The sequence below is a fragment of the Bombus vancouverensis genome, chromosome 7 (assembly GCF_051014615.1).
Source record: "Bombus vancouverensis nearcticus chromosome 7, iyBomVanc1_principal, whole genome shotgun sequence".
Classification (NCBI taxonomy): Eukaryota; Metazoa; Arthropoda; class Insecta; order Hymenoptera; family Apidae; genus Bombus; species Bombus vancouverensis.
Window position 1 is genome coordinate 4,713,451 of NC_134917.1, and position 19,954 is coordinate 4,733,404.

At 36.2% G+C, this 19,954-nt stretch overlaps 2 protein-coding genes across 7 annotated transcripts; one reads left to right on the forward strand and one right to left on the reverse strand.

Annotated features, from left to right (window-relative positions):
- Positions 1 to 211: 211 nt before the first annotated feature.
- On the forward strand, positions 212 to 2,459 carry LOC117161644 (cdc42 homolog). Of its 5 annotated transcripts, none has more exons than XM_076620312.1 (5): positions 212 to 338; positions 908 to 1,109; positions 1,220 to 1,329; positions 1,397 to 1,612; positions 1,697 to 2,459. In XM_076620312.1, exons 2-5 carry the CDS (start codon positions 932 to 934, stop codon positions 1,784 to 1,786), a joined length of 594 nt encoding a protein of 197 aa, XP_076476427.1. In that variant the 5' UTR covers positions 212 to 338; positions 908 to 931; the 3' UTR covers positions 1,787 to 2,459. The 5 variants fall into 5 exon arrangements, with proteins under 5 accessions (XP_076476427.1, XP_076476428.1, XP_076476429.1 ...); XM_076620313.1 differs by lacking the exon at positions 212 to 338 and adding an exon at positions 345 to 836; XM_076620314.1 differs by lacking the exon at positions 212 to 338 and adding an exon at positions 345 to 679.
- Positions 2,460 to 2,469: 10 nt separating this feature from the next.
- LOC117161636 (uncharacterized) lies at positions 2,470 to 11,932 on the reverse strand. Of its 2 annotated transcripts, XM_076620310.1 has the most exons (4): positions 11,571 to 11,932; positions 10,028 to 11,397; positions 8,543 to 8,647; positions 2,470 to 8,446 (listed from the first exon to the last, which is right to left on the reverse strand). In XM_076620310.1, the coding sequence occupies exons 2-4, from the start codon at positions 11,043 to 11,045 to the stop codon at positions 4,212 to 4,214; spliced, it is 5,358 nt and encodes a 1,785-aa protein (XP_076476425.1). In that variant the 5' UTR covers positions 11,046 to 11,397; positions 11,571 to 11,932; the 3' UTR covers positions 2,470 to 4,211. The 2 variants fall into 2 exon arrangements, with proteins under 2 accessions (XP_076476425.1, XP_076476426.1); XM_076620311.1 differs by lacking the exon at positions 11,571 to 11,932 and having other exon boundaries at positions 2,470 to 8,462; positions 10,028 to 10,162.
- Positions 11,933 to 19,954: the final 8,022 nt, after the last annotated feature.

The window sequence follows — 19,954 nt, forward strand, 5'->3', positions numbered from 1 at the left end:
TGTATACTTATCTTCTATATGTATATATTATAATATGGGCCATTTGGTAAATATAAACGCACATCCTTTATATTCGTTATAATTTCGATAAAACGATCTGTTATCAATGTGTGATACAATTTTTAGCATTACAATTCTCTCTAATAACTTGTTCGATATTATTAATTCATTATTATAACAAATCATGCTGCGAAAGCAGACAAGGGTGTTATAGACGGGTAAAACGTTGCTATAGATGGCGGTTGCATACTGTATTCTTGAATTACTGTATCGTTGGCTTTCTATATTCGTTCGAAAAATTTGTGACAGTAAAGTGTGTTGTCGACGCCCAGTTACTCGTGAGTGTTTCGGCTAAATTTTGTGTATTTCTTTTCTTAATGCGATTTGCATTTTGCTATGGGTTAAATAGTGAAAAATGTCACTGCATATATTTGAGCATATATTCGAATGATAATTTTTTAAAGTAGAAGTCGATAGATTTGACAAAATACCAAAAATGGCGATCTGAAAAAACAATTATTTCATACAACATCTACGTATAATTGGATCGACTCGTTGAGAATTGGCAAACGTGCACCTTTCCGTCATTTCTGCATAATATTTCTTTCTATTCGCTTGACGGAAACGAATATCTTTGAAGTAACGTTTGGAGCGTTCAACATATATTTCCTTTTACCTAGTAAAGTATACAATAGAACGTTAGGGGACATAATTGGACGTGACGGGATGTAATGAAACGTGACGAAAACCGACGGAATTGAGTAGGACTGGACTAGACCAGACATTGCAAAACCGAACGAGACGAAACTTTATGTTACTTTCGACGATAACCTCGTGTAAGAGAACTCGGTATATGTAAACGTATACATTACCACTAATAACGTTTACACGTTTCTTTTGTACATAGAGATTTCCCAGGGAAAGAGGAAAAATGCAGACAATTAAATGCGTTGTAGTTGGGGATGGTGCAGTAGGTAAAACTTGTCTGTTGATTTCATACACCACGAATAAGTTTCCATCCGAATATGTCCCAACAGTGTTTGATAATTATGCTGTGACTGTTATGATTGGCGGTGAACCATATACCTTAGGATTGTTCGATACAGCAGGTAATTATTAGTTTGCTCTACATATATATTAAAATATATTTGTTTTTCTTTCATCTGTTTTGTTAACTATATGTGAAATAATTTATTGATTTCTAATCTTTGATTTAAAGGTCAGGAGGATTATGACCGGCTACGTCCCTTAAGTTATCCTCAAACTGATGTGTTTCTTGTTTGTTTTTCGGTTGTGTCACCATCGTCATTTGAAAACGTTAAAGAGAAGGTATATATGTGGATTTCACATTTATAATATCGTTAATTGTATTTAGAAAAGCGATTTCCCAGCTCAGTTAGAATTCTTGTATCAGTGGGTTCCAGAAATTACTCATCATTGTCAAAAGACTCCATTCTTACTGGTGGGTACTCAGATCGATTTACGAGACGATGCAGCGACTATAGAAAAACTTGCAAAAAATAAACAAAAGCCTATATCTGCGGAACAAGGTGAGAAACTTGCCAAAGAACTGAAAGCAGTAAAGTATGTGGAATGCAGTGCTCTTACACAGGTATGATATTGTTTATAGTATATTTACCTTTATAGTTGATGACGTTTCCTCGATTCTTAACATATCGTTTCCTCGAATGTTTAGAAAGGTTTGAAAAACGTGTTCGACGAAGCTATTCTAGCAGCGTTAGAGCCTCCGGAACCAGTTAGGAGAAGACGATGTATCGTTTTGTAGAGAGCAACTAATATCGTTTTTAAAACCTATTAGCACTGTTCGGGCGATGACTGCTGTATGAGTTTGTCATACAGTGCATACGAGAATACTTTCGACTAATGATAGTTCGTCTGATTATCTGTGCGATCTATCTTTCGTTTTCAAATCATTCGACGTACGCTCGATTCGAAGAAAAAATTCGATCCAGAAAAGGTGAAGACAAGCATTTTATGTATAAGAAATATCCACACATATACATGTATATTATGTGCGTACATGTGCACGCGCGCGCGTGCGCGCGTGTGTGTGTGTACATATGTACACACATATGTATTCATGCATACATATGCACTGAACGCGCGTGCACAGACACCCACACACACACACACACACAGAGGCAGACACACCCATACCAATATTTATCCTTTCGTCGACTGGTTCATCGAAAAAAGATAATCTACGGTTGGTTTTTTGCTTCAACCAATTCGAAGCAGCGAGCGAACATCGATGCTTCTTGGCAATCGCGTGGAAGGAACAATGTAATTATTGACAACTGTGAACATCTACACGAATTTCGTATAAAAAATACTTGTAAAACATTCTTCTATTTAATATGTAAGACGTTTTTATTGATAACTTAGTAGTGTGAATTTTTTAATAAATCAGTTTAAAAAAAGATTATGATTGAAACATACGAGTACAACTTTTATAATTTTTTGTTTACCTTTACGTCATTTTTACGTTCTTTAATGATTTAACTATTTTTTCTTAACAATAGTGCTCAGGGTGCCTCCCTTTATCTCAGTTTTCGATACTTTCAAAATGATAAAACCTCTGACCTGTGGTTAAAGCTTTATTTACATACATTTTTTCACGATAATATATCATGGAATAATTAAGTAGTAAGTAAGAATAATTAAGTAAACTATATTACATGTAAAACCTGTTTCTAAGCTTGGCCATTTACCATAAAAGTTTGGTATCTAACTTTGGGTTAAAATTGATTACATTCGAATTCGAATGTTATCTTATTTTCTATTCTATCATGATTACTTAATCTCTATTAGGTCGCTATGATGTTGACTGCGTTATGCTGTCATCATACGTGTATTTTGATATACGCACACTAACATTTGTCGACAAAAGGTTTATCATACGTTTTATGAAATAAGATGCATTTCTTTGTCTCTGTTACCGTTTGCCATTTAAAAAATCAATGCATTACGCTCACGGAAAGGATATCACAAAAGGTGCGGCATGCCTGCTATGTGTAGTCGTGTAACGTACTTATGGTTGGCTTGAGTTTCAGAAAAAGAAAGAAAGACAGCAAAGTAATATTTTACGCAGAACGTGTTCATATGATCATTACTTACTTTTGGTCATTTTTTTGAACACTATTATTTTTTATTATGGTACAAACAATACAAAGTACAGAAATCTTTACTAGTAAAGTGTAATCTATGATTTCAAAGTTATTTTCGTTGTATCACTTTTGACAGTGATAAGTTCTTCTCGTGGATTTAGTTTTTCTTTCGTAAATATAAAACGGATCAAAACACTAGGTCGAAAGAAACGGAGTAACGAATACGATACGAACGTAATTTATGAAAACCGATGTTTAACAATAGAAAGTCAAATGCATTCGATCATTTATAAATTTCATCATCGTTTTTACTGTTATGTTTTTATTTTTATCAGTCTAAAATACCGATATGTATTTAAAAGAAATAATGATGAAACAACGTAGCACGTTAAATATCAAGTTAGCTCAAGTGTACTAACTGTGGCGTTTCTATTTGCATGTTTCGCACCTTTTCTTCTTTATTGTAAAATTTCTAATTAATTTATCAATTCCACCGCAAAAATTGAATTCAATTTGTTGAAAATAATTAGCGTCAGCTATACTTACATGTAGTATACATCATAGACGCCGTAAACGTCCTTCCCTTTGGTTTATGTTTATCGATATCCCTGTAAGTATTTCGCCGTGACTAGAATCGATTACAACGTACGTACAATTTTGCCTCGTGAGAAGCGATAAAACATAATTTATCTTTCGAAATTACAGAGGCCCTGAGTTGATCTTTTTATTTCTTTTTCCTGCTATAGATCGCATTAGATTCGATTTCGATTCAGTTGCAAATGTGGCGAGAAAGGGCAGTTCGTCTTCACTTGCGTACCTTATCGTCCTACGTGAATATTTTTGATAATAGATGCATAATAAGTCGATCAAAAATTATTCAAGGAAGATGAACACCTATGTTTTGGTATTGAAACGCGTATTTCAAACACGAATTTGAAAATTCGTTCATCATTTTGGGAAAATCTCGCGAAAATATTCACAAAGATGTGGCTGTGTATTAAATATAACGATTGGTTTATGTCCTGCTGCTGCGTGTGCGTGTAGGATATTCAGACACGTGCAGACTTTTCACAGTAGATAGATTTAAACATTCATGGCATAGTATATTGAATTTTGCGCATGTGTTGGTAGAGCCTGGACACCATTTGAATTATGCGCAACATAAGAATTTGTTGTAAGTAGAATTCCAGATTGCGTAACGTCGTGGGATGGCGCGCTGGCTGCTCCTTCGGGAACTCCGCGTTCCATTGTTGTGTAGTTGCCAATTATCTGCTGTTGGTGTAATTTTGAAGGCGAACAAGGGATTTGTAAGGATGATGACGAAGAACAAGACGACGAAGAGGAGGATGAAGAGGAAGAGAAGGAACAAGATGAAGAGGAGGAGGAGGAGGAAGAGGAGGACGAAGCAGAAGAAGACGAGGCCGATGCCGGGGACGATGAAGACGATGACGACGACAACAACGAGGAGGACAAGGCGCAGGAAGTCGAGGATGAGAAAACGGTAACTGTGGACGGTGTTGAAGTTACAACATTGTTAGAAATGGACTGAATGGTTCCTGCGCGACATACGGCGTCGAAGTTGGCACTGCTGCAATTTAGAGTATCGGAAATGTGATTCGGAAGAGTAAAATTCGAGGTCTGTAGAGGTGTTACGGGTGTAACAGTTGGTAGAGAAGAGGATGACGAGCACGAAGACGGTTGTGGCAATGAAGGAGAGAACGAGGTAGAATTAGAAGGTATCGAGATAGAAGCGGATGAGGACAAAATTGTTTGAGCCGATTGAAGATCGGACGAAGGTGTGAGAACTGTATGTCCCAAATGCAATTGGTAGAATCGATAAGATCCTTCGGTGGTTGCTATTCCGCTACCATTGAACGCAGCGCATCTCGATGGCGCTATTACAGTATAAGAGGACGAGGAGGAAGATGCTGCGGATGAGGCGGATATAGTGGATGGTAAACAATAAAAAGTAGGTTGATGATTGTGTCGATGATAGGGATGATGCTGATGTTGTGCGTGATGATGAATTTGTAACGAATGATTCGCGGTATGAGGAACCGAGGAAAAAGTGACACCGGAAATTCGAAAGTCATCTGGTTGCTGATGATGATGCAAATGAAGGTGCAAGGTTTGTTGGGTAGGCTGTAACGCGATTGGATTAGTGGACGAGATTGATGTGAACCGAGAATCAAGAAGAGGAGAGGAACCAGGAGGTATAGGATGACTGACCGAACCGGAGGAAAGTGGCGAAGCTTGATCAAGGTTTTGAGTAAGATTCGATATCGGCGATACCGAACGATTCCCTAAATGGAAATATCTAAATTGTTGTGGCGCTGGTGGTGGTTGCGGTTGTGGTTGCGTTTGTATTTGCGTTTGCAATCGATGATCGTTCTTATTAGTTCGAGGATACGGATACCTCTCGATGTGATTCGCGTAACTAGGAGAAGGATGCGATGGCAAGATTCGTTGGATATTCTGGTAAGTTGGATCGGATAATCCGTTGTACGGAACGAAATACATGGTACGGTAACACTTGCCATTAGCAGGAAGTCCGGCATATACGGTGGTAGGCACTATGTTGCATCGATAATTGGTAGGAGTCGTTGCAATAGGTTCCCTTCGTCGAGTTTTTATGGAAGGACCGCCGCTCGTACAACTTCTACCAATACCAACGGGAGCGATGTTGTTTATATCAGTCTGTTCGGCTCCGATTGCGATACCTCGCGTACTGTGCATATTCGCAACATTTAATTGTTCTTGAAAATACTGTTGATCGTTACTCCTTGGATCTTGGTAAAAACGAAAGGTACTATCGTTTGCCGGTAATCGAGAATGTTGTCGCGTGAACAGGTCGTCCGTGTAGGGCTCACGTTCTAACGAATTTTGGCCAGTCACGTTGGTATTCTCTACAATAGTCTGATAGATATCGTCAATTTGCTTCTGCATCGTATTTATTCTGTTAATCGTGTTCGCGTCTTGTTCGTCAGCAATCAAAGTACTAACGAACGAGTTCGGTGTAGAAACGTCGATCATTTCATCATACAAGGCAATCCGACTATCAACTTTAACGCAATTGTTCTCGTAATACGTCGGTAACGAGGAATGAAAATTCGTTTTGAGAACATTTGTGTTATCATTTTCCAGAATTGTCCGTTGATGAAACGAAACATTTTCATCCAAGTTATCTTGCTGTTGTCGTTTAATACCGGTTACAGATGGTCTACGATTAAATCCGTAATCGTTTAATTCGTCATCGTCGTTGTCAATATTACCAATGTCTTTATTTCCACCGTCATTATTGCCGTTACCGCTGTTGTTGTTGCTGTTATTATTGTTGTTATTGTAACAGCGACTAACTATGCGTTCTATCTCACTACTGCTACCGCCACCACCACCACCACTACCACCACCACCACCACCGCTGCTACCACTATTACCACCAGCACTACCATCACTACCACCATTACCACCAACACCACCACCACGTTCATGATTGACATTCTCATTGGATGGAAAACAAAGTTGGTGTCGATTATCATTACCCTCGTTCTTTCCATCAACGATTCTATCAATTTTATCCTCAACGTTGTAACTATTGTTAGTGTTAGTGACATTCATTACCGGCTGATATTGATTTTCGACTTCGTTGTAACGTCGCTTTATTCTTTCGGTTCTGAATTTGTCTTGTTCTACAAATGCTAGCAATTCATCGGTTGTACTATCTCCTATATCGGGTCTGTTGTTGATACTCGTCGGTGTGCCTTTGGTAACGTCCGGTGGACCTACGTAATTTCGACCATCTTCACACAGCGCCGCTTCGATATCTTCTAAACTGTAAGGCGAAAACGCGTTGTAGCCTACAGTCGAAGCACGATTTTCGTTCACCATTATTCTAGAATTATACCGATAATAATCTTCTTGAGTATCCGTATTATTAACAGTTACACAGGACAATGGTGCCAGACTAGCTAGGAATTGTCTACGGCCATCGGAATTATTCGTTTTTAAGGAGTTTTTCGATTGTTGACCGTCTTTGATGTTATTGTTTTTTCCGTTGCTTCCAAGACCAAGATCTGGCAAGTTAGAATGAATGCTTTTTTTGTGTACAAACAAATCGGTCAATTTCTTATATGTCGACTGATGTATGCTATCGGCAGTTGCAGTACTGGTAGTGGAAGGATTTTGCTTATAATAATTGGAGCCCGTAACCATTGTGGTCATAGTTGTGGTTGCCATTGCCGTGGTTATCACTGACGACAAGCTCGACGACGTAAGTATCGTCGTTGCCATTGCCGTAGTTGTTATCGTAGCGGCAGTGTTGGTGGCGATGGTCGTCGTGAGTGCTGCATCGGAGAATGCGGTGAGTTTTGTAGCGACATGTAGTGTTGTTGGTAACTCTGCTGCCATCGACGACATGTCGGCATCGTGTCTCAATGACGGATCATGTATTGGTAATTCGGTATCGATTTCCGTACTTGTGAACAAATCTGTAACACCCTTGGTTGAATTTTCACAAACATTGTCTTCCTCTTGGTCCACGCAAGTAAGTTGACGTATTCGTTCCTCTAGCGACAAGTTTTTCGAAGGAAGAACTTTCTTTCGAGAACTCGTGCGATATTTATCGAGAAGACTTCTTCGAAGAGTATTCCTCTCGATCGTTCTCTTAATTGGATTCATTGAGTCGTTATTAAGAGAACTGGTCTGATTTTCGCCAATTTTTGATCTCTTTGCGACATCGAGAAAACGTAAGTTCTCCGCGGTAACGAGAAATGTCGGGCTATCCTGTGACTCGTCAAGAGTATGCGCCGAAGAAATCAATTTACCAAGAGGAGCCGGAGGCGGCGAAACGAATCTCGGGTTAGGAAATAACTGTCTAACCGCAGAATTTGGTTTAAGACTGTTGCCCGTTAAAGAAGAACTACCCAGTTTAAATATAAGGGAGAGCTCTTTTATATCCGATGGTGTTTGGTTTACGGCAAGTCGATTTTCGTTGTCCTGTTCTTCCGTATCGCTTATTTTGTTAGGCAAATTTGGCTGCGTATCATGATCATCGTTAGCATTGCGACAACAAATTTCTTCGTTACGTACGATACATTCGATCGAATCGTTCTCATCGGTTGTAGTATGATTATTCGTCGTCCGATTAACTGCTATTTCTGTGTCATGGGAAGCAACATTCTTTTCAGAAACGTTCTTTTGGCTGGTTTTCTTTCCATGTTGCAAGTCGATATCTTCTTCCTCGCTAATTTCGCGTACAATACGTCTTTCGGTGACAGTTGTCATAGTTATGGTTTCCACGAGATACCGATGGCGAGATTCTAGAAACGAAAAATGCTTTTGCGAATGTTTGCCATCAGAAAACGTTAATCATAATGCATATTTGCATTGAAAAATTAAGAAACGTATAAATATACCACTAGTAGTTGCTTTTGGTAGATTCTCGTCCGTTTTCTGTACATGCCCGTTATTACTATCCATTACCTCGTGATTGCATCTGGATTCTCCTTCGACCTCTGCACCTGTAAAAATACGATACGCCATCTTATTGGTTACTTCGATGTTCAGTGACCGTCGGAACGTAGCCAAGTGTACAATTGACACGAATATCAACAAGTACGTGACAGATTTTATAGTACGTCGACGAGCAGTTTTAGTTAAGAATGTACACATTCTTTTTTCCCCGCATAGCACGAAAATGCCGGAGTCACGGTACACTGTACTTCCGGCGGCTGCTGACAACCCGTACAATCAACGTTCACGAACATGAATAAGTGCGCAATTATTATTTACGTATTCGTTCCGTAAACGATTTTCTCCTCTTTCCTTCCTTTTTTTCCTCCTCTGTTCCCCTTTTCATTGGAAAGAACTTTGCTATTATATGTATGGAATTTATTCGATACGGTTTTGTCATTGAATAGAAAAGTAAGAAACGTTAAGAACAAAATTTGCATTACACGAAACTGTGAAATTTCACATAGTGGGTCTATCGCAGAAATAAAATAATCTATATAGGAAAAAATAAAGAAACTTATTCCTTGCTCGAATTAGGAGGTATGTATTATTCATGACAATACATTTCACATTATGGAGAGAAATGGTGTGAGAACGCCTGTGAATATTGTACAAGAATATAATACCTAGCTTCTTTATGTTGGTTTGTATTAATACTCCCCTTTGATTCAAGCTTGGTTGGATATTATTGGGAAGTAAGAGAAGAAAGTTCGGTTCTTAATATATATATATACACGTATATTATATACATATATTATATATATACACACATATATTCATAAAGAGTATAGCAAAAAAAAAACAAGGAATGTCACAAAATAGCTTTGTTAAGAAAATTAAACTTTAATATTCAAATCTATCAAAAAAAAAAAAAAAACAAGAAGAACATTCATTAAGTTTAACCATATTACTAAGAAAATGAAGCTTATATCTTATTAAGACATCATAAAAAAGAATGACTAATGAAATATTAAGTATTTTACAGTAATTGCAATTTTGTTTTAATTTGAGCATTTAATAATGAAACAAATTAAGACATTTCTACTTCTACTATCACTAAAAATAAAAGAAAACACCTATTTCACAAATAGTCACTTTCTTCTCACGTATTTGTTGTGTATGACGCAACATGTCATAAAACGGATAGGGAAATTTCGTGTTTTGTTTCAGTACATGTGGGCATTCCCTGTTATTAATCAAACTATCAAATCTTCAACGCTATCTTATGGAGACATTTTGATCGTTATAATCATTGCGATTTGATACTTTTACAGTCTCAGTTACAAAAAAAAAAAAAAAAGAGAAAATATGTTATAAAATGGAAAATCACGAGAAATGGACGTTTCTCGTTGTTTTCCCTTTACCTCTCACATTAGAATGAAACTCACCTGCCGTTCGTTGACAGTGAAGATAATTTAATGATGATCGTAAGCAACATTCTGCTACGTTAGACAGTTCTCCATTAGAATAAACATCTTTGTAACCTTCGGGTGGACTTAATGTTTCTTGTTGATGATCTTGACTTGCAAGTAACGGTGGCGATGATCTTTCTATCAATGGTTGCGATGGTGCTGGCGGCGGTGGTGGTGGTGGAGGTGGTGGTGGTGGCGGCGGTGGTAGTGGCGGCGGTGGAGGTGGTGACGGTGAAGACAACGTAGACGATGCGATCGTCAATGGCGGCGAAACAAATTCAGTCAGAATTCGTCTGTAACTCTCGACATTCTTTGCTCCATTAACTTTTTCGCGACTTTTGCTTTTGTCTCGTAGATCTGCTGAGTTTCTTACTTCTCTCACTACTTCTTCCCCTACATTCGATCTTCTCTCCTCCGTTTCCGCTATGGTCTTTGGCACTTGGATTCCTTTTTGTACTACATGCTCCTTTCTTCTTATTATGTCATCTTTAATTGCCTCCTCTACCATTAATTCCTCCTCTTCCTCTTCCTCTCCTTCTTCGATTTCTTCTTCATCTCCTTCCACTTCTATTTCATATTCTTCATCATCTTCATCTTCTACATGTAACTCAACACATTCGAATCCTTCGCGAGTACAATTTTCTTCTCTGAACGTGTTTTCGTGTATCATTTCTCCATCTCTTTCTATATCATGGTATCGATTGTTATCCGAAACACCGAAATGGAGATTCAACTCGGCTCGACATTCTTTACAGTTTCCCAAACGCATCAATTCATGTTCCTGGCAACAACAATCACAGTCTTCTTCATAATCGGCACAACATTCTTCTTTTATCAATATTATATAATCAGCTGCAAAAAACTCGTTCAATTTTTCGTTGATTACAACCCGATTTTTCTGCGATCGTGTTTTAGATTGACCAGGTTTTTTTAACAAGGACTTGAGAATTTTCGCAGGCTGCTCTGCCGGAAGTTTGCTTCCGTGCTCCTTCATTATTGGGGCTTCTTTCTTCCCCCTCTATGCTCACTATATATCTTTTTTCAATGTCTATACCCGCGCAGTATTCCTTTCTCTATCTGTCGTCCACAGGTGTGCGTTACAACGTTATATTTCGACTTTTTCCATCAATAATTACCATGTTGCGCGTCCTGGACGCAACAGTATTACTTTTGTCTTCTCAAGTTAAATTCCAATTGCAGTTTCAGCTCCAGACTCCTGATGTATTTCGATATAATACTATGCATAATCGATTACCCGATACGATTGATAACCCGATCCTCTTAATTAATTAAGTATCATCGAGCAGCCACGCCATACTTTTCTAGAGACGACTATTGTTCCGTTTCTGTAAATTTGTTAATTCGACGACACGTTAGGCGATAAACAAAATCAGTCGGTCAATCGCACATAACCGACTCATCACGATTTGTAATTGTGATGCAAGCGAATATTGATTGAATTTTATTCAACATTGTAAACGGAAAGGAAATAAAAAGAAGAATGAGAAGTGAAAATTACTCGTAAAATTGAAATCGATGCACTCTATCCGTTTAAACCGTTGTTTTCCTGGTGTTTTGTCTCGTCAATCGAAAATTATTCGACGTACTACGAATTATGTAATAGGAAAAGCTGAATCGGTAGCAATGAAAAAGTGAACGAACGAATGAACAAACATGCGAACGAGCGCGTGTAATTAGAATCATTCGATATCTCCTTTATTCCATAGCAGCGACAAGCAGCAAAAACCTTTCTGCGTGCAGCTCGGAGTTTTCATGCCTTGGTATTTCACTCGTTCGTGGGAACGATTAGTTCAAGCATTATCACCGGTCATTATTATGTTATATATATATATATATATATATATATATATATATTTATATTTATATTACATATATATAAGTATTATTATTTCATTATTATATGTTACACTAAACACCGGTATTGACACTCGTCGACGACGACGATGGTCGTGTTAACCGTACTGTCGTCGTCACTGTCGATGTTTTCGTCACGATCCTCGTTAGCGTTGCGTCGTTGCTTTCGTCATTGGCACCGTTTTCTTTTCCGAACGTTCAGTATTTCATTCGTTGTGCGCAAGCGAATGCTCGTTTCAGGTAACACTCGACCGTTTATCGATCTTGGACGGCGAACGTGGGCGCACTTCTAAACGATACAACGCACCACCGCCATAGTTCTCGTTGTAACTCGTACTTTCACCGTATATACGCGCACATACTTGCATATTTGTACATACGTACTATTTAATATTCAGCAATGCAACACAACCGAGGTATTACAGTCGAACAAATGAATTTCACGGCTGGTTAACGATTATTTCACTTCGTTTACCTATTGATGAAGTATTAAAGTGAAATTATATTACTGTACAAAATTGGTGAAACGTTTATACAATCAAGGTTATCTATCGAAGACTCGGTAAAGCTCCTGATATTCACGACGCGGCAACGACAACTCAGCGCAGCGCAACAATTCGAATCGTATACACCATAGCTACTCGTTCGAAACGAACGCCGATGCTAGCTGTCATCGGACCGTTTCGACCTCGAGAGGACACCACCTCACAACCGTTGCCTAGAGTAGATCATTAACGCGCATGATAACCGCGCATTGCGTCATAATATGTTTGAATTTGTTCCGCGCAATAGCAAACAGTAAACGAAGGGTCGGTTGCGATAGAAAATGAGGATTTAATATTATATTATTATTAATAGGTATTAACAAATCTCCGCTTCCCATCTTTTTCATAACGCGCGAGATAACATTAGGTACACGTAATATGAAACAAAGCGATCCTAACCCAAACCTACATTAATTATAACTTTGCAATGGTCTGGGCACGATGTTTTAATTTTTTCGTTCCATTAATTTTATGTCTTTAACTTACGAGTTTCATTTATTTATTTATATTTATTCATTCATTTATTTCGTTATCCATTTTACTACTTCTCAATTGTCTCTTATTTTATTTTGTTATTTACTTAGTTTTTATTTATTTTCGCCGAGTATCTTTACATTATTTCTGCGAATTTTATAGTCATTCGTGTCGACTTGTATATTTTGTGACAAAATATTTCTAAGATACTTTATAATATTTTTAATGATGATCGTTTATTGCCATGTAGTTAAAAATATTAAAGAAAGTAGCGCGTGAATTTACAACAAGATGATTCACAGAGATTCTGCAGTCGAATGCTTTGACCGCTTCATTCTTTATTTTTTGTAACAATCGTTTACTGTACCATAATAAAAACAGTATAATATTTGCAGAAGAATATAATAAACTAAAAACGATCAAAAGTTTAACACGAAATACAGTTCTAACAACTAGACTAATGGCTCTAATCCAAAACGCGGGTAGTTTTGACGATGTCAATATACTGTACACTGTACAATTATTCTCATTAATATTCGGATACTCTTTACAATAAGATAACCTTTTTCAAATTGGAGCGAACGACGAACTTTTTTCAGAAGTTGGAAGAATTAGTTTACTAGGATTGGTACCTTTTCACCGACATAAATCTACAAAACGTCGATACGCCTAATATTTAATTTTAATATTTTAATATTTTAAATTTTCATTACAGAGTCACATAAGAATATGTAAGAAGTGACTTTCACTATTTTTTCATAATACTGATCAATTGCATCTTTAAAAAGCTTTTTTTCATACATGATCTAGTAAACTAACTCTTCTAACTTCCAAAAAAAAAAAAAAAACGTCGCATGGTCGAATTAAAAAAAAAGTTGTTCTGTTTTAAGGAGTGTTGGAATATTAATGAGACTGGCTGTAAATTTTTTATATTTATTACACTTGTTGTTACGCAGATAGATTATGGTAAAGTTTTTTGCCTCAAATTATAATGATTACCGAATATGTAGCGTGGCACTGGATAGTTAATCTCTAATTGTTTCTGTGTGTTTGTATTGTGTGTGTTGTAATTGGTGTAATTTGTAATTGGTGTGTGTTGTGTATCGTATTACTCGTGTTTATAGTATAAAGTATCTTAAATACTACCTTATGATATAATGAATTATAATACAGTATAATACAATAAAATATAATGTGATATGGTATAATGTAGAGTAGTATAATAATAATTAAAATAGAGTATAATATAACAATTAAAATATCACAAATACAATCTGTTTCTATTGTTCAGGTTACGTCCAACTGTTATACTGTTATATTTCCAACTCCTAAACTGACGTTGAAGAGTTACTTATGCCATCGACAACGTACAGAATAGACGTGATATATGACATTCAATGCTTTTACGAGTTCAACGTTTTGAGAGTCATCTGATCTGCCCATACTATTTTCGTATCATATGCGATGTTATCGATTTGGTATCGTAGTGGCGCCACAGACGGCATATAGAATAGACGTAATCACAGACAACGTATAGAATAGATGAGTATACAGCATAGATCTTGCATCTTATAGACTTCATGCCCCATTTTCTGAAATATTGATCCTATAAAAAATTAGTGTTTCTTACGCCCCCTAGGATTTACAGCGGTGTGTGTAGAAATTATATTCAATTCAACTAATAAAATTGGTAAAGTTGCGGACAAGTATCCTAAAGTCATCACGAGTAAAAATCTGTTGTATTTTTACCATATCTGATAGATTACACATGGTTACACGCTTTAATAATGCACTAAATAACACGTACTTTCCCAGAAAATGGAAAAAAAGTAAATTAATAGCCATCATAAAAAAAGATAAAGACGGCTCCTCATCCTCAAATCTACGACCTATAAGTCTTTTACTCAACATAAGCAAAGTATTCGAAATAGTCATAAACAATCCCCTAGTCTCCTTTCGCACAAAAAGTCACGTAATTCCAGAAAATCAATTCGGCTTCCGACACAAACATTCCACACTCTACGCAATAAATAAATAATTAACGTCGAACATCCGTTGGGCTCTCAACGCAAAGCAATGAGTAGTCACCTGCTTAATAGACCGCGTAAAAGCATTCGACATAATATGGATCTTAGGCCTTATATACAAAATAATTAAGAACAACTTTCCGAAATACCTAATCAAAATAGTCTGGAACATGATAACTAATAAATCCTTTGTAATGACCGATGGTTCGCACACATCAAGCAAATAATTTTTTATAGAAAACGGCTTACAACAAGGAATGTAAACTCTCCGTCATTTTTCAATATTTAAAATAGCGACTTACTAAATCTCTTTAATCTCAATACATCCACCCATAAACGCTCTATAGCTTTCGCCGATGATTTAATTATCTACGCAACAGGTCGCAAAACCAAAATAATAAGAAAATGTAAAACCATACTGTTTAGACCCAAATTAAGTGAACTCGACTCTACTGAAAGAGAACATTATAAAAAATTTCAATTAAGAGAAAAAACAAATGAAGGGGAACACATACCCCACAAAAATTGTGAAAAATACTTAGGCGCAAATATAGATGACAAATTAATCTTCAAACAGCACATCGAAATTCAACTTGCCAAAGCAAGCAAAGCGTTGTGGAAAGCAAAAAGATTATTCTACTCCAAACATCTGAACAGCAGTGTAAAAATCCTCTGTTACCAAATACTAATTAGACCGATCATAACCTATGGTTGTCCACTCTGGTATAACATATCAGCGTCATTAATGAAAAAAAATCCGGGTATTTGAAAGAAAATGCATCAGGGCTTGTCTGAGTAAATACAGCTCCAAACATAGTGACTTCAAAAAATACGTTAAAAACAAAAAATCTACGATTTAGCCACCATACACCGCATCGATTGTCATATCCTAAAACTAACAAGAAATCACTTCACTCAAGCTGCAAAGATAAAAGAAAATAGCTTAATTTTCAGTTGTCTACTTCCAAACGAACTATACCATAATAATACACTCAAAGCAGGCCATTTCCCCCCAGAAGCGTTCTTATACCTAGATGAAAAGAAATTACCTCCAAGATCAAAACAATATACCCATAATTTACCACATAAAAAGAGAAATAGGAATTAAAATAATACTTTACTAAGAAAATTTAAATGGACAGACATAGATACTAGGTGGAGATACAATATGGCTCTCCCGTAAAAAGACACAAAAAGCAAACACAGAAAAAACATAAAAAAGTATTGCTGGATATCGAAATAAAAAAAAAAGAAACAGAGAGAGAACCGCAAAACGTCAGTAGCGTTCAATTTCTCTCCTTGTAAAATAAGTGTAAGTATTGTAAACATTGTAAATAAATCTAAATGATATCCCCCTTACCCTCCCCATCCCCTACCCCCACCGTTCCCTCAGCCCCTTAGCCCCAAAGGAACCAAAAGTAGGCTACCAATCTGTCCTGTTTTGCGACCAAGTTTTCGGGACAGAAAAAAGAAGAGAAGACAATATCGTATAAAAGTACCGCTTTTGAGCGGCTTAAATTATATCACAAACTGTAATGTTAAAAAAATAAACCCAACACAAAATATGGTATGGCTACATCGTACCGTCGCGTAACGGTACTTTTGCCAAAACCACTTTCAAACAGAAATTCATTGTTTATTGTGAATACACATATGTAATTTATATTTACATTGCGTTTTAGGATATTTAACAATTTGATGACATATTTTCATATGACATAAGCTCAATTATCCATCAATTAAAAATGAATTTATCAACTTATATTATCTGCTGTAACATAACAACGAAAATTTTATCAATTTCTGAAATCTTTTTTATACTTTATTTAAACACAATCTGGCCAAAACGATCTTTATTTATCCATATAACCATAATAGTTGTGTATGTAATATAAACCATAAAGCATCAATAATATTATGAAGATTTGATGAAAAGAAGAAGTTCAAATATGTGGTGTGGAACACGTAATTAGAACTACTTAGATTACTGCATAAATAACGAATTTAATGAAAAATATTCCTGATAAAAATTGAATGGTTTCAAGGAGAACATAATTTGACGTGATTAGTTTTTGGTAATTAGCTAGTCTTCATCTCCAATTTCGATGATTTCTGAATATGTCATCAAGGACAATTTTTCAAAACAATAATTTTTTCCTTTAGATGCGTATAAACGCCGCTCGGTCCTAGATATTTCTACATATTCGTAAAAAAGAACTGTCCTTATTAGACATTGAATCCCGCACATACATGTGTATCTATGTGCTGATGTGTGACACAGTCGCAAATATAGCCGACACGATCACTACTTTGCCTGCCACTCGGTGATTTGTTTACACCCATCAACCATCGATCTGCTTATTTTTATACCATAGTTTGCGAATCTAAATAAATAGCTACGAAAACTTTATTCACAACTGCATACGCGAGGCTGTAAGAATATTATACTTCAAACTTACAAACAATTAAGAAATGTAACCATAATGAAATATATGAATTCTAAATTTATGTAATAATTACGACCGACTGGTACACTTTTTAATTCAACAAAAAATAATTCACAACACGCAAGATAAACCTAACCCAATTTTAAATCCAACATATTGATGATATTTACTTTTAATTGAATTATAACGGACATTTCTTGCAACCTCACATATATAATTGTGCAGGGGACCTTTAAGTTCGCCCAACCGTCGTTAGTATGCAGAAGATAAGCTGCCGGCGACTGGTAACCAATACTAACATATGCGCTATTACAACACACAACTATAGCCAGAACCCACTATAACGGTACCGGCAGTTTTTTCACGAATATCTCGAAAACCAAGCGAGTCCACTCATTCTATGTATGTGAAAAAGTTGCCCAAAATATGAACTTCTACACATATCCAAAAATCATCTAAATCAGAAGGTAGGCAAAATAAAAATAATAAAAGCATATTTCATTTCTAATGACCTTCTGAACTATTCTGTGAAAAAAATTACCACTTACAACTTCCCCGATTGTGAGTGTTTTGGAAACTAATACGATTGAGCTAATGAGAGGAAGAGGGGGGCGGGGAGAAGGAGAGAAAGAGAGAGAATCCCTCGAATCGGTCCGAAACTACCGAGCTATCCGAAAACTGGTCAAAATATCATGCATTTTGATTATCAACATGTAACTTTATCACCAGTTTGGCTTCCTCAATTATATATTTTATATGTAGTACTAGCTACAACTACTAGTACTTACTAATTACTAGTACAAGCTATTAACTTGGCTTCCGTACTAGACAACGCTGCTACCGACTGCTTCCTCAAGTATCGACTTATGGTGCCCCCACAGAATTTTATTACATATTCGGACGTACCTTTCTCCGTCACCGGATCCCCTGTATAATTTGCAGCACAGGAAGCCATAAATATATAAGTAATATATATTTTTTCTTTGTACCCTGCGAACACCTAAACGTTTTTTTAACATTCGTTGTCTCCATTCAGTGATTTCTCCGTACACCTACTATTAAATCTATGGCATAATTCATATCGTATCGTATTTTGTTGGCCAAACATAGAAGACTCTCTATTGCTTCCAGAAAATTGAAAAGTCCTATCTTATTGTCAGATATAATGATTCATTCACCTGCATCGGCGTAGTCGTTAGTTTTGCATTTTGCATTCCGTAAGTTTCAATACCTTTTTCGCGTAGTTCTTTTGTAAGTCTTATTTCTTTTCCCTGTTTTCTGGATCTCCATCCTCAGAAAGCTGGTTGGTTTTTCAATATTCATCTCAAACTCATGAGTCAATTTTTTCCATAATACTTTAATTTCTCTTAAATTTTCTTCCACTACAATTCTGTTATCTTTATAAATAGCCAGGATTAAAGTATGTCACAAAGTGTTTAAAACAGTAAACGAAAACATTAAAATTTATAACTTTGTAATAAGTTTATTTGCAGGATAATAAGGAGCAAGGAGGTAATAATTACACACTTGATCGAATATTGAATGACAATTAAAACTCTTTATTGATTTCCATGGTGCTTTTATACATATGGTTTATCAGGCAACTGGTATGCCTGGGAATTAATCGATTGGAGTGGGGCAGTTACTATGCCAGTCATGAATATGGGAATCTTACAACTGAATTTAGAATCATGTGGTCTGAACTAATTTGTAAATCACGGTTGCTGCACTTAATAAGAAGATTATGTTCTTTTGCCAAAGGTGACGAGTGTATCTCTTGGAATATCTTCTCGGGGGTTACTAGTACTTATATCTATTATTCTGTTGTACCAGTAGGAGTTGATTGATTTGTTAAATTTTTTGACTATTTTTGGGAGGATATGTAGACAATGATTACAGATCTGTAAAAGGTGATTAGAATGATTCTGATCCTCTGATATATGATCCTTACGAATATGTTTTTATTTTAGAAATTGCATATTTATCTATAGAATTATATGTTTCATTAATAATCTTTAGGGTAGAAATTTCAATAACAACACGGATGTGTTTATTGATTTCTTCTAGGTATGAGTCAATTTCGAGAACCGACAATTTATGATTGTTTAGTATTAAATATTGGAAATTTCATAAAAGATGTTCTCGATATAGTTATAAGCCACATTTACTAAAATAATAGTAAACTCTGGATTTAGTGAGCTTTGCGTCAGACTTATACTCTCTTATGAACTTATAATTCTGAAAATACATTTTTTGGCAATTTCTCAGAGTATTGAACCTGAGACGAATCATCTTCGAATATTTTCTTGAAATAAGATTTAACAATTAACCTAACACATAACAGATCCGCCTTAGACATTAGGGTAAAATAGACGTTTAAACTTACATACATACATACATCATACATATCTATATATATATATATGTATATATACGTATATATGTATTTATAAGAAGTGTTCTAAGACGGGGCACTTGCGAGAAGCTCTTGCATGAAGTCATACCGATGGTCCTCTGGTGGACAAGTAGGAAGTA